Source organism: Salvelinus fontinalis, chromosome 7, assembly GCF_029448725.1.
Source record: "Salvelinus fontinalis isolate EN_2023a chromosome 7, ASM2944872v1, whole genome shotgun sequence".
NCBI classification, from domain to species: Eukaryota; Metazoa; Chordata; class Actinopteri; order Salmoniformes; family Salmonidae; genus Salvelinus; species Salvelinus fontinalis.
Window position 1 is genome coordinate 17,021,846 of NC_074671.1, and position 15,412 is coordinate 17,037,257.

Sequence of the window (15,412 nt, forward strand, 5' to 3'; positions counted from 1 at the left end):
GACACTGTACATGAGAGAACATTCATCAAACAAGGTAGGCCCGGTTCCATTTCCGTCCCTAGCCCTTAGCTCATTGGTCTGGCAGATCCTCAAGGTTTGGGATAGGTGTAAGCAGTACTGTGACAGCACCATCTAACCCTCCAACAGGCTAATCTGCTAACTAAAGTGTATGCCATACTGCGTTCACCTATCCAGACTTTGCAGATCTGCCTAAAGAAGGAGGTGGGATTGGGGGGAAGGGGCTAGGGATGGAAATGTAAACAGACTGTAAAATGACAATAAAAGGGGGTCAAATTTGATGTCATTTGAATACGGTGCACCTGAGTCCCCCTGGGATCCTGCAGTAGGTAGCACCATACATGATGTCACAACACCCCTATAATGATATGCATGCTCTATTTACAGAATCTAATTGGTCAACAGAATGCCATACAAAATAAACAATCATTTCTTTACCAATTCATTCAAGAGAGGCTCTACAGCGCATTAAAATACAAGTTACTTTAGATACATCATAGTTTAGGCGAGACAACGCTGAGATTTTTTGTTGTTGAGACTTTCAATAAATATAACAAAATAGATTATTCTTCAAAGGTAAAGAAGTGTTTTCTTGGTATTATTGTTTGTCTGTAAGAGCCACCAGAACCTGTGATAACGATATAGGTTATTTTTCCATCAGTCACGTGACGCCATTGCCTTTAACCCCTCACTACGGCTCAGTCAGCTGCACACGTACACCATAATTTAAACATATCCTTCTCTATTTCATTCCTGTGGTGGAATTTGTCACTTCTCTTAGAAGGTCACTTCTCTCAGAATGATAGGAAGACAAGCAGACAATTTCCTCTGAGGTCAAAGGGTCACACTGGAAGTAAGTCCTCAGAGCCACTGTCCCCATGGAGACAGATATACAGGAGGTCTGTGCTGCTGATCACAAACCCCCATACAAGCCATAGAAATATAAATATAATTATATAATAAAAAATGTATATAATTATATAATATATAAATTATATAAATATAATTAATTATATTTCTATGGTACACAGATCACACACACACACACACACACACACACACACACTCAAATGCAGAAACATTTTCCTTATTCACAGACGCTTAGGTTTACAACACTCAAAAACACTTCATAGGTTTACAAAGGCAGATGCAACTGAAAACTTGTAAGATATTTTCTTACCGAGTCCAATTTCATTCATTGTAAGATATTGAAGAAGACCATAGCCAGAGAATAGAGCAGTAGATTCAGAATAAAAAAAGGCAGTGACGTTGTAATGACTAATGACAGAATACTGGGCGGTGGCAGTCAGTATCCTGTACCATTCACATTTTCAAAAACAAAACACATAAGTCAAGATCTGATTTCCCATTTGGAGAAATCACATACAGCACAAGTCTTAGGAAGTTGAGTCCTTGTTTGGGCCTGGTGTATAAGGACTTTGCTAGGCATCGCAGAAGGGCTGTTGGTTGTGGTCGTCGTATATCATCATGCTGGAGGTGGTCATGTTACTGGGGAGAGGCTGTTATTGCTGACAGAGTATTTCTGTCGGTCCATGTAGTAACTAACACTTAGTTACTGCTGCACACTGATATGACGGGGTAGACTGAGGATCTGGAAGCGCTTAAGAACATGTACGGTAAACTCACTCCACAGCTAGTGAAATATCACCGATGGAGCTACTGCCTTACATATTTTTCGATAGCTCAAATGGTTGGTACATTGTCAAGGAGGGCGATCACGTGTGCTAGCAAAATGGAAGTCCTGGGTTTGATCGTGACTCGGTGTGAGCAAATCAGGAGGAATTGGCAAGCAGCGTGACGTCCTTACACTGGCTAGGGTCAGGGGGTGGTGGGCATTTGTCAGCCAGGGTAAGGAAGTGGTTCCAGGAGGCAGGAGACATCCAAAGCTGGAACAGCAAGATGTGTCACTGCTCTCTCCTTTCTTGCTATCCAAAGATCTGAACCAGACATTGTGCCAGGGTCTGTCACTTAGGATATTGGTCATCTGGATATGGCCAGTCATAGATGTGGTATAGGGAAAGAGAGGGGGGGGGGGGGGTTAGGGGTCTATATTCTATATGTATATTATGAATTTCCATGATCATACATTTTTCTGATTGGCTCAGCATTCATAGCTTATTGCATTCAAGTAGTTTTTTTTTCGCAACAGGATGAGGTACAGAGTAGCAATTAGAAGAATATTGAAGATGGACTGCTGATGATGCCATTTTCATGAAAAAGGAAAACCAATATGATTGCTAATTTATATTTTACAGTGCTTTTTAAATTCACAAACCATATATTAGGATAATGCCAAAGTATTAGGCCTGAGTGTGACTGACTGATTTTATTATAACAGGTGGGGAGAGGGGAAGCGCTGAGTGATAGTGATGGTTTAGCCAACAGGCCTAGGCCTGGCTATTAGGGGAAACGGTTTACATTAAAGTCCTATGCAACAGGTTGAAGGTTAGGTTGAAGGTTGGGGTGAGGATAAGGCGTTTTCATAACCTAATGGACAGGCTAAGAGATCAAATTAATATAAAAAATACATTCAGTTGCAACAACACCCAGCTGGTCTAACTACAAACTGAGTAGCTTGAACAACCAACTCGATTCACAGAGGGAACATTTCACACGCTACATTCAAGAACAGTCAGCCTGCCTACCCAATGTGCCTGCAATGCCCAATGAATTAGGTATGATTAGTTGATCTGTTTATGTAGAAGAAGTGGAGGGATAAAACAGAGATATCAAAACTATCAAAGCCTTACCATAAAATAAAGGCATTTGGAGGGTTAACGGTGCGTGCTACAGGTATCAGGGGACTTTCCTTCCCGAGGCTGTTGTCACCTCTCAGAATGTAAAAGCAGAACATCATTCTCACACGCTCAAGGGTGGGGGCTTTAAAGCCAAATAGGGAGAGATGAAGCGAAATAAAAGTGGATGGAAGGAGGGAGGAAGGGGAAGATAGGCGCCCGCTCTCCGCCTTGGTTTCTTTGCATGGAGTCTGTGTCGGACGCACTGCTCGCGGATCACAGAGCACCCGGGCTATTTTTAGCCTCCCGTGGTTATTTAGCTTTCAAGGTACGTTCAGAGTGCAGCAGCGAGACAAGATGCTTGAGCCCTCAGCCCGACTTCATCTTGTATGCATCTTGATAATCGCCCCCCCTCTGTCATCACTCACTCCACTTCTCCTCCTCTCTTCCTCCTTCTCTGTCCGTGCGACATCCTATCTTTTTGTATACACACAAACACAAGCCCTTTATTTGATGTGCGTAAAGTGGCACAATCTTTAATAATCTAATAATAATCTCTCAATCCTTTTGAGCATAAAAACCCATATCAGTAAAAGCGGCTAAAATTACTATGCACACAGACCGTCCTTTCCAGCCATCTGCCTGAGCCCAGGCTGCCTGTCTGCCTTCCTCCCTCTGCCCAGGGCACCTCTCTCCTTCCCTCCCGGGGCCTGGGTCTGGGTCAGACGTGGCTGGGGGTCCGGGCCCTGTGGGCCACCCTGGCCGGTATACAGCCACAACACACCAGCCACAGAGCCTTCTGGATGTCCTGGTTCCTGAAGGCGTAGATCACTGGGTTGATGACTGAGTTGTAGGTGGCGGGCACCAGGGTGGCGTATGTGTAGAGAGGTGGGTACGTGTAGTCGGCGACCAGTGAGTAGACGGTGAAGGGCATCCAGCAGGCGGCAAACGTCCCCAGGATGATGGCCAGCGTGGAAACGCCATTCCTGGTTGTGACGTAGTGGGGCGAGGCGGACAGGAAGTGATGCTGCAAGGCGATCTGGTGGGCGTGGTGCATGACGATCTTACAGATCTGCACGTACAGCTGCAGCATGAGGCCGAACAGCAGGAGGAAGGATACGGACAGCACCACCACGTTGTTCTTAGTCAGCGGGCGCACCACGCTGCATGTCGACTCCTCCGTCAGGCAGTTCACCCCCGTGACGGGAAGTAGGCCCAGACAGAGAGACAGGCCCCAGAGGACGACCAGCATGGTGTAGGTGAAGGCGGCGGTGCGCTCTGAGTTGTAGGTCAGAGCGTAGTAGAGTGACAGGTAACGGTCTATGGTGATGGCCAGCAGGCTGAAGACGGAGGCTGAGAAGGAGGCCACCACCAGACCCACAGTCAGCAGCTGGGCCAAGTCAGACCTCAGCAGGTAGGCCAAGGTGAAGTGGAGCACCAGGCCCAGACCAGCCAGGAGGTCAGCCAGGGCCAGGCTGCCGATCAGCAGGAACATGGGGGCACGCAGAGCCGGGTTCTGCCAGATCACCAGTACCACCAGGGCGTTTTCACAGGCGATGAGGGTCCCTGAGGAGCACAGCAAGATGTCCCAGGGATTGACCAGGAGAGGGGGCAGCGGTGGGAAGGAGTCCATAGGTGGGTAAGTGGCGTTGTCTGTGAATCCGTCTCTGCTGCTGGACCAGACAGTGGGGTCAGAGGTCAGCCAGCTGGGGGTGACTGATGCCTCATAGTCGTTGCTCATTTTGGCCCCTGTCTGGAAACACACGCGCTATTATTATAAGAGATCACACACGCACACGTGAATCCATCCATACAAACACACACACACACACACACACACACACACACACACACACACACACACACACACACACACACACACACACACACACACACACACACACACACACACACACACACACACACACACACACTATGTGAGATCACACACACACTCTTCACTTAAGAAGCCACACAGATATGAGGGAGTGAAGATCATACATTCATAGAGGACTTTAGTATCCTGGAATCCATCTACTCACACAAACATGCACATTCTACTTGTAAAGCCTTATTTATTTTGAAAAAGTATCCAGACCCCTTCCCTTTTTCCATTTTGTTACGTTACAGCCTTATTCTAAAATGAATACAAGTAACTGTTTTCCTCATCAATCTACACACAATTCCCCATAATGACAAAACAAAAACTGTTTGTTATAATGTTTGCAAATCTATCAACAAAAAAAACCATGTAAATATCCTATTTACATAATGTAACGGCTTCCGTCGGTAGAAAGAGAGGAGGACCAAAGCGCAGCGTGGTATGTATCCATATTTATTAGAATACTTCTTCAATACGAACAAAACAATAAACAGACGAAAACCAACGAAGCTACAGTCCTGAACTAGAGAACATAAAACACATGAACGCACGAACAGGAACAATCACCCACAAACAAACAGTGAAAACAGGCTACCTTAATATGGTTCCCAATCAGAGACAACATAAAACACCTGCCTCTGATTGAGAACCATATCAGGCCAATTGACAACCTAAACATAGAAACACATAACATAGACTACACCCACCCAGCTCACGTCCTGACCAACTAAACAAAGACTAAACAAAGGAAATAAGGTCAGGAACGTGACACATAAGTAATCAGACCAATTTCTATGCGACTCAAAATTGATCTCAGGTGCATCCTGTTTCCATTGAGCATCCTTGAGATGTTTCTACAACTTGATTAGAGTCCACCTGTGGTAAATTGATTGGACATGATTTGGAAAGGCACACATCTGTCTATACAAGGTCCAACAGTTGACAGTGGATGTCACAGCAAACACCAAGCCATGAGGTCGAAGGAACTGTCCGTAGAGCTCTGAGACAGGATTGTGTCGAGGCACAGATCTGGGGAAGGGTACCAAAACATTTCTGCAGCATTGAAGTTCCCCAAGAACTCATGGCCTCCATCATTCTAAAATGGAAGAAGTTTTGTACCACCAAGACTCTTCCTAGAGCTGGTTGCCCGGCTGAACTGAGCAATTGGGGGAGAAGGACCTTTGTCAGGGAGGTGACCAAGAACCCAATGGTCACTCTGGCAGAGCTCCAGAATTCATCTGTGGAGATGGGAGAACCTTCCAGAAGGATAACCATCTCTGCAGCACTCCACCAATCAGGCCTTTATGGTAGAGTGGCCAGACGGAAGCCACTTCTCAGTAAAAGGCACATGATAGCCCTCTTGGAGTTTGCCAAAAGGTACCTAAAGACTCTCAGACCATGAGAAACAAGATTCTCTGGTCTGATGAAACCAAGATTGAACTCTTTGGCCTGAATGCCAAGTGTCACGTCTGGAGGAAACCTGGCACCATCCCTACAGTGAAGGATGGTGGTGGCAGCATCATGTTGTGGGGATGTTTTTCAGTGGCAGGGAGTCAGGATCGAGGGAAAGATGAACGGAGCAAAGTACAGTGAGACCCTTGATGAAAACCTGCTCCAGAGTTCTCAGGACCTCAGACTGGGGCGACGGTTCACCTTCCAACAGGACAACGACCCTAAGCACACAGCCAATACAACGTAGGAGTGACTTCGGGACAAGTCTCTGAAGGTTCTTGAGTGGCCTAGCCAGATCACGGACTTGAACCTGATCGAACATCTCTGGAGAGACCTGAAAATAGCTGTGCAGCAACGCTCCCAATTCAACCTGACAGAGCTTGAGAGGATCTCCAGAGAAGACTGGGAGAAACTCCCCAAATACAGGTGTTCCAAGCTTGTACCGTCATACCCAAGAAGACTCCAGGCAGTAATCATTGCCAAAGGTTCTTCAACAAAATACTGAATAGTTATGTAAATATGATACATTTGCAAACATTTCTAAAAAACATTTTTTGCTTTGTCATTATGGGGTGTTGTGTGTAGATTCGTGAGGAATAGTTTTTATTTAAGCCATTTTAGAATAAGGCTGTAATATAACAAAATGTGAAAAAAAGTAAAGGGGTCTGAATACTTTCCGAAGGCACTGTAAAAATAATGTCAAATATATTGTGTCCTATCTGATACAAATTGAAACAACAACACACACTATAACTTGCTGTTGTGGTATGGAGTAGCCTTGTGGTGCTTACCAATAGGCTCCATATAAAGTCTAATTAAAAACTGTAAAAAATTATCAGTAAATGTATAATAAGTTAATAATAGGCCTAAATATGAAAATACAAACCATGTAATAGGAAGCCCAATAGACATGCATCTTTACACTATGCACACATGCAGTATATACAGGGATGTTATTGATAAGCCTGTCTTCACCCAAACCTCTGATTGCCTGCACTCTTAGAAAAAAGGGTTCCAAAAGGATTCCTTGGCTGTCCCCATAGGAGAACTATTTTGGGTTCCATGTAGAACCCTCTGTGGAAAGAACCAACATGGGTTCTCCTATGGGACAGCCTAAGAACCGTTTTAGGTTCTAGATAGCACCTTTTTTCTAACAGTGTGGGGACTGATAGGCCTATCAATAACATTCCAGGTGTTGTGCCGAAAATCTGGCCCCTGCCAGAATCCCCCCCCTTCTAATTTCCTTAATTGTGTGGCTAGAGTCAGACGCGGGCGCTGAATGGGGGGGTTCGCCCGGGGCGTCATACAAGCTAGAACCGCCACATACACTTGAAACAAATAGCCAAACCGAAAACTGCAGACAAAAATGCTTTCTGCTACTAAGATCAGTGAAATGTAGGCTAAACTGACAAAGGAGTGTAGAGCAGAAATCGCAACTAGCAAGCAAGTCGCATCAATGAAGAACGGGGGGGGGGGTGATTCTGGCAGGGGGGAGAATTTCAGCACAACAACGGTACCGGTTATAACTCACACCACCAAGTGTCTGTTTTGCAATAACGCAAAACAGACGCTTTCCGAATCCTGGTCCTTTGTAGCCCTCTCATACATTCTCATTAGTCTCACCATTAATGTTTTATCATCTATGGTTCTTCCAAATGCACTGCCAGGTTGCAGTAACAATAGCCCGCTCGTCCATTCATTCCTCCATTCATCTACCGCTATCCACAGCCTACCTAGACTCTGATGTTCGGTCTAGGAAAAAGTGCGTCCTTGCTGTATTTCCATGATACGCAATTGATAACGTTGGCGGCAGGTGCGGCGCCTAGATCAGATGGAGATGCAGCAGTAGCATCGGGGGATGGGTCTTTGCTGCTCTGAGTGAGTCCCAAACGGGCCAGACTCCGAGACGGGTCCTGTTTGTTCAATAGGCTACCCTCTACCGGAAGAAGAGGCAGCAACAGCTCAATACCAGGACTTATCCGTATGTCTGCACACACTGCTCAAGGACAGAGACAGATAGGAGTGTGGTGCGCAACTCTCTGCGTGTGTTCGTGAATGGCGTACCGGACACCCCTGTGGGTCATCGGTCTATTAAAACAAATATATATATATATTATAATAAATACTTTTGACAGTAACCCTCCAAAAAAGTATTCATAAACCTTTTTAATATCTATATGTAGCCTACTATGAAGCTAAGTATTTGTTTCTTGAGCTTCAATAATGTGACTGATCAAAGTGCCTTAAGCTTTGAAAAACATACAGGCCTAATTGAACTGATTGAAGGTAAGGGGACATCCGTAAACAAATGCTGTAGTCAAGGCTACACTGGCGCCAGTGCAATAAGTGGAGTTTATGTGTTCAATGCGCATTTCAGACTGAGAGCATAATGTTTCGTTCTAAGGGAGTTCTTTATGAGTTTAGTTTAGAAAATGATCTCTCCGGAGAAGCGACAGTTAGCGAGATGGTTAACAACAGCTTGATTGCCGTAGCAACATCAAAAACAGGGGAGAAGAGAGTGGTGATTGAAATACAGCAGATCTGTAACATCTTTAATAGAGCCTCGCATTCTCCTCAACAACACCTGTTTCAACACGGTACAGAAATCTATTCATTGTCCCTTATCTCTGGTATATCTAGTCATGCATCATTCAAGACTACGTTTAAATTGTGTGCTGCTTAATGGACATATAATTCACAAATGAATGTCTCAGGAGGATTTAAGAAGACCAAGGGAGTATCTCAAGTTAGATTTAATTGAATTTACCTTGATTGCAGCCCATTTGTGTAGTTTAACAATAAATAGTGGCTAAATGTATGACTACGTTTTCCTCGTTGTTAGACTATTTTATGTATAATTTGTATAAAACATTTATAAATAGCAGCTTAATATCGGCTAAATACTGTATAGCTATAGATAGTAGTAATGGAACAATCGATACTACGCTAGTGTTTTGAGGGTGGACTGTAGTATTTGGCATTAATAGACGGGTTTTTGCTAATCAACTTTCTATCCAAGCTGGAAGAAGGCGCAAGGATGGCTCATGTCTTATAGGTTCAGATAGGCTATACAGGACAGTTGAATAATTAGTATGCTTTGGATCGAACATTTATTTTCCAATATGGAATGTTTGAACTTCAAACTTTAAAGATGAACTATGCAAAAAAAAGAGTTTGCCTATGTTCAGTTTATATGACAAAACAAGCAAGTTTCGTGTAGAGAATCGTTGTGCCATAATTCCATAATTCTAATGTCTATAATTATATATTTTAAATATCTGAAAAAAATAGATTTCCCAGAATGCATTAGATCAAACAGCAGTATGGAAGGGAACACTAACATCTCATGACAAGGAAAAAAACGTATTTGAATTATAATCAAGATAGTATGCTATTTTAAATGGTATGTGTATTCATTGCATTAATAAGTGACATCTTTTTGATAAGATTTGTCAAATGAGACTTTCGTGTTTCACATCTCAGTTGAATTGGTTTGAATTAAATTCTACTTCCTACAATTCAAATTGAATGCATTTTAATGTGGCCAGTGAAACTTTGCATCTTGAAAGTCCAATATCTTGAAAATGTAACTGCTAACATGCAAAACATTTTGGGACCATATCAAAAGTGGACTAATGAAAATACCAACATATATATATTTTTTAGATTTTCCCTTTAATTTGTTTTCTTCAGTTCTATAATGATGGCATGTAGTTTTGATGTGGAGCGCTTCTCTCGACTTCCTAGCCCCCCGTGGATTGCTATTCTGGGCATGTCTACTCTAACTACAATCTGTGTCAGCCACCACCACCTCCCGATTCTCATCCCACTATTCCAAACCACTCTCAGTTTCTCTGTGCTTGAGGGCCTTCGCTTTCAATCTTCCATTAATGAAAGGAAATACATTTGCAATATATTCCCATTGACTAATACACTCAAATCAGTGATAAAGTATTTATTCAGATGTCTCTGTAGGTGGCTAGTCTCCTACAATGAGCTGCCCTAGCATAATCTAGCCCTGTTGTTGTTGTTAAGGCAACAGTGGGTGGGCTAGGCTGCAGCATCATGACTGGAGGTGTGAATGGTTTAAAAATAGACTGCAATTGTGCTGTTGCAGTATGAACCTGTAGTGACCAGGTACAACCACAGAGAGGCAATGCTGAGTATAAATGAGTCATCAGTGTGCACCACGAACCCTTTTGCGTCACACACACACACACTATTTATTAGCTTTTATTAATTTTTCTTTAAAACAGAAAATGAACATTTCACAATGACCATTTCTCAAGCAAACCCTCACATAAACCTTTACAACACCTACAAAAAGGTATCAAAAGTGCACCATAGTGTCAATACATGTTCTTCTCAAGGTCTTACGCCCCCCCCCCCCCCCCCCTCCCCCTCCCTCCCTATGATAATATTATCTTATTCTTCTCATAATATTTATACAAATACCACATTTTGTACACGGTAGAAATACACCAAAACGTCCCACACTTGGAACACTCGCCTCCACCCTCCTAACTTCATGCAGTAAACTGGTCTACTCTGACTGGGCCCCAGCCAGGCAACAAAGCAGTGTTACAGTCTGAGGGAGTGTGCAGACGCCTGGTCGATATTACAACACATGAATCATTAAATACCCACTCACCCCACCCAAACACTCATGCTATAACTAACGCCTCATTCCCAAAACCTCTGTACAACCCTCATTAAACACCTTTCGAACTAACAAAACTTTGATACAACATCCACTGATCCTTTGACAAAACTCTCCCCTGTAGCTGCATCTCCAGCCTAAGTGACAGGGTTTTTGGGGAGGTAGGACGGGGGGGGCTAGGACAGGGGAACTGACTCCGAGGTTGAGCTGCAGTAGATCCATATACACAGGTTTGAATGACACCTGTGCAGGTGTGTGACCCCACTGAGGGTATACACTAGTATGGTCCATTATTCCCACTGCTGAGGCACTGGGCTTTTCTCCTCCGCTCCAATGGGAGGCGCTGTCCTCTCCAGGGCCAGTCAGTCTCTGGACTGGTAGAAGAGGATGTAGCCTGACTCAGAGTTCTTGGAGATCTCAGAGGTGAGGCCATAGAACTCCTCTATGGCCTGGGCGTCTATCTTCTGCAGAGGGAAGGAGAGACAACATGGATCAGTGGGGTCGCACAAAACACAAGGGCGCACACATGTATGTTCTCCTGCACGCACAGACACACACGACTAGCTTACCTCTACAATGTCGTCATCACACATGTATGTTCTCCTGCACGCACAGACACACACGACTAGCTTACCTCTACAATGTCGTCATCACACATGTATGTTCTCCTGCACGCACAGACACACACGACTAGCTTACCTCTACAATGTCGTCATCACACATGTATGTTCTCCTGCACGCACAGACACACACGACTAGCTTACCTCTACAATGTCGTCATCACACATGTATGTTCTCCTGCACGCACAGACACACACGACTAGCTTACCTCTACAATGTCGTCATCACACATGTATGTTCTCCTGCACGCACAGACACACACGACTAGCTTACCTCTACAATGTCGTCATCACACATGTATGTTCTCCTGCACGCACAGACACACACGACTAGCTTACCTCTACAATGTCGTCATCACACATGTATGTTCTCCTGCACGCACAGACACACACGACTAGCTTACCTCTACAATGTCGTCATCACACATGTATGTTCTCCTGCACGCACAGACACACACGACTAGCTTACCTCTACAATGTCGTCATCACACATGTATGTTCTCCTGCACGCACAGACACACACGACTAGCTTACCTCTACAATGTCGTCATCACACATGTATGTTCTCCTGCACGCACAGACACACACGACTAGCTTACCTCTACAATGTCGTCATCACACATGTATGTTCTCCTGCACGCACAGACACACACGACTAGCTTACCTCTACAATGTCGTCATCAAACAGCAGCCAGAAGTCATGACTCTTCACAATGGCGATGTAGTGTCCTCGGTTTGGGCCACTGAAAACAAGACAATGCAGTCATGGACACACTCACACTCTTTATGGTCAGTTTGGATACTTTAAGACAACCTTGTAGACACAATACTGACCTCCCACAATGCACCACGACAGCGACCAGGTCGTAGAGTCTCTCAGGATTGGTTGCGTCTCCTGAGGTATTGAAGAGGCGGAGCTCCAGAGGGAAGACGACGCGATAGGACAGCTTGGTGTAACGTTGCAGCTGCTCCATGTACTTAAACCTCTTCAGGTGTAGAGCCAGGATCATAGGCAGCTTCTTCACACGCATCCTGGGGGCGCACACACAATACCTTATAGTAGCAATAAAAACTTAGCAAAGAATACTTTTATGTCCACAACACTGCCAACACTGACCTTTTGTGTGCCTCCTGTTTGCTTCTACATTCTTCACAGTAGTACTTATACTCACTGCAGAGAGTCTCTGTGTTACTAAACCCCCTGGAGGGAGCGAAGGAGAGAGAGATCATGGTACTTGGAGTCACATGGAGAAAGAAGCAATACACAGGTCAGTCAGTATGTAATGTGTTATTGTAGTTAGGTGTTGTAGATGTTACCTGAGACAGTGTGTGATGGAGGTGTTCTGCTCCACGTCCACTGACAGGTCCAGGAAGTCTTCGTCTTTGCTGCTGATCTGTAGGGAGAAAACAACAACAACCTGTGATGACTAGAGCCAGACAAAAACATCAGTCTATCTTCATGCCAACAGAACTTGAGCCTGCCTTCTCTCTACAGCGTATCACAGACAAGTATTGCATCCTGCTGACCACAACAACAACAGGGACGTCACTAGTTGACATGGGGAGTCAGACTCAGACGGTAGGTACCGTTTCGCAGGTGAGGCAGCGGGTCTCGTTGGTGAGGGTTCCCTGGAAGATCTCATGGACCCAGGTGGAGGGGGGCGGGGTGTTGCTGTTGTGGTTCTGGGAGTCGAGCGAGCCATTGGCTAGACGGCCGTTGGTCTTGTCCTGCTTCCTCTCCTCCTGCAGCAGGTCAGCAATGGTGTTGAGCAGGTAGTTCAGGAACTCATGGGCATCCTGTTGCATGTAGTTGTCGAACAGCTCTGCAGGGGTAGAGGAGAGGGGGAGGGAACAGGGGAGACAGGGGAGTGTGTCAACCTCATCCCTCTTACTCCTGCTGTAAAAATGTCCACACCCACAACATTTTCAACCATCCACTTCTTCCTCTATTCCCCCCCTTCCTGAACTGCAATCATACTACCTCCCACTCACCATTCTCCTTGCGTAGGCGTGTGATGAACTTCTTGGGTGGTATGACTCCCACCTTCCTCTTCTGGTTGGCGATACTGTGGAACAGGTCGGCCAGGCAGGTCAGCAGGTTCTCCTTGCGTCGGGGCTGGCTGCGGTAGGCCAGGATCTTCTCCCGGAATGGACGGCAGAAGTACAGAGCCTGCAGCACCGAGTTACAGTAGCAGGTGTTCCCAAACTGCATAGAGGGGGAAATACATGAGGAATACAGAGAGTGAGGCTGAGAGCTGGATGCACACCCGATTTGAACCATCTATATGCAGAAGGCACATGTGATCTGAAACACAGATTATGCAGACATGTGCATGTGAACTACGGCACTCTCACTTACGTTGACCAAGCCGAAGTAGTGCTCGTTGACAGGGAACTGCTCTGAGCCAATCTCTTTCTCCAGAGCGGAGGCATTGGCGCCCTGGAACACAGAAACAAAGTGCTGATATTTTTTAGCATAGGTCTATGTAAGTGTGTATCAATGCTATTTCATATCCAATGCCAATGGCGATTCTTTGATAATGGAACATGACTGACATAAGCGGCTGTGCAAATGCACTGCAAACAGGATTTCCTGAGTAGACCTACATGGCCGGAGGTTGGTTATGAACACAAAACAAAAACCCAATGCATTATCCAAATTAATGACCACTAAGGAGTTAGCTATCTTTACAAGACACGGAACAACATGTCGGTCTTGTCATGCAATCTAACGCGCAGCTGATCATGTGTTCCAGAAACAGCTCAAAGTGGCTTGGTTTTCAGGACGATAACTCACTGTATCATCCATCAGTCACAACATTGTATCACCGTAGTTAACTAAAACTAGCTATCTGGAAAAGTTTGCAACCTAAATTATCATTGACATCCAGGAAAAGTACAGGTGTGAGCAAATGCATTTTACAATTGTGACCATAAACTTTGTTAGATTTGACAATGAACTATGGTGGTTGTGTCCAAATGCCTTGACACCCACACTGTTTTACTACAAAATGAATGTGTAAACTAAACGCGGTAACTACAGCGGTGCTGAAGCCGCAGAACTATGCGGTGCGGTCAGTAGGTCACATTGTGGGCGGATATGAGCACAGCATTTGATTTGTTGTTTTCGCTAATTAAATGTAAGATCATACATAAACAGCTAATATATAACAATGTAGACCTACGCTACGATATTAACGTAGCTAGCTAGGCTAACTAAAGAACGTGAAAAGAAAACAAGATTGTCGTGTCAGTGAAGCTACTTAGCTAACGTTAGCTAGCTAAGAAAAGTGACTGGGTAGCAACGGGAAAGTAGAAGATTTTAACCATCTTCCCTGCCACGCAATATGAAAACAACACAACCGCGGTTGTCATGCCATCCTCACATCACTTTACATTTGTGCAGTAGATGCCATTTACTCACCATGGTACAAAAAGAGGCAAATTTGGAAACTGTCATTAGGATTTCCATTCGCCCAGCGCCATCTTCCACCCAATCACCGCGCGGACGCGAGGAGGACCCTCATGAGGGCCCACTGCTGGACTGGCGATGCGAGCTCCGCTTGGTCTTAGCGCCGTGCTAAAAAATATCCTTCCGATGTCCATGTTCTGTGGCGTACATAATATGAAACGCACACATATGCCCACACGTGCAATTCTGGACACAGCTAACTCTGTCAAACCAGAGTCAAGCTCACTGAATCTTTGATCAGGCTAACGTTAAGTTATGAAAACGAAAATCCAATTTACTTGTGTAGCTAGTTACAGTATATAACTAGCTATAAAGCTAGCAATCTGCCACGGTCAGCAGTTCATAAATAAAATATTTCGATTAAGCACAAGTACAGTAAAATATGCATTTCTCCCATTCATTTTGCAAACAAAAGTTGTATCTATCTATCAGATGAGTCGTTTACCACTCAGTTCACTGACATGACGCTTCACAGTGCGTCAACACTCCAATAGGAAGTCAAATATTATCTGATCTGAAATCATCATTTTACCCAACCCCTGTGTGAGTTTA

The 15,412-nt window shown here is 44.7% G+C and overlaps 2 protein-coding genes across 4 annotated transcripts; both read right to left on the reverse strand.

Moving 5' to 3' along the window:
- Positions 1 to 9: 9 nt before the first annotated feature.
- Positions 10 to 8,133, reverse strand: LOC129859106 (G-protein coupled receptor 12-like). 3 transcript variants are annotated; one of them, XR_008760127.1, is made up of 3 exons: positions 7,732 to 8,133; positions 2,790 to 4,527; positions 10 to 2,023 (listed from the first exon to the last, which is right to left on the reverse strand). XR_008760127.1 is itself a non-coding variant. In XM_055928484.1 (2 exons), the coding sequence occupies exon 2, from the start codon at positions 4,513 to 4,515 to the stop codon at positions 3,496 to 3,498; it is 1,020 nt and encodes a 339-aa protein (XP_055784459.1). In that variant the 5' UTR covers positions 4,516 to 4,527; positions 7,842 to 8,133; the 3' UTR covers positions 10 to 3,495. The 3 variants fall into 3 exon arrangements, 2 of the variants coding, with proteins under 2 accessions (XP_055784459.1, XP_055784458.1); XM_055928484.1 differs by having other exon boundaries at positions 10 to 4,527; positions 7,842 to 8,133; XM_055928483.1 differs by having other exon boundaries at positions 10 to 4,527.
- Positions 8,134 to 10,500: 2,367 nt separating this feature from the next.
- Positions 10,501 to 15,387, reverse strand: LOC129859108 (ubiquitin carboxyl-terminal hydrolase 12). The gene is made up of 9 exons (XM_055928485.1): positions 14,813 to 15,387; positions 13,748 to 13,828; positions 13,381 to 13,594; positions 12,976 to 13,211; positions 12,706 to 12,782; positions 12,506 to 12,589; positions 12,223 to 12,420; positions 12,053 to 12,131; positions 10,501 to 11,232 (listed from the first exon to the last, which is right to left on the reverse strand). The coding sequence occupies exons 1-9, from the start codon at positions 14,858 to 14,860 to the stop codon at positions 11,131 to 11,133; spliced, it is 1,119 nt and encodes a 372-aa protein (XP_055784460.1). The 5' UTR covers positions 14,861 to 15,387; the 3' UTR covers positions 10,501 to 11,130.
- Positions 15,388 to 15,412: the final 25 nt, after the last annotated feature.

Bases quoted from the DNA above. Each gene is read 5' to 3' on its own strand.
- LOC129859108 (XM_055928485.1), bottom strand. From the start codon at position 14,860: ATGGAAATCCTAATGACAGTTTCCAAATTTGCCTCTTTTTGTACCATG. The intron at 12,421-12,505 runs GTCAGTGTTGGC...GTGCGCCCCCAG, and splicing joins AAACAGGAGGCACACAAAAG to GATGCGTGTGAAGAAGCTGC. The intron at 12,132-12,222 runs GTCAGTATTGTG...TCTTGTTTTCAG, and splicing joins GTCGTGGTGCATTGTGGGAG to TGGCCCAAACCGAGGACACT.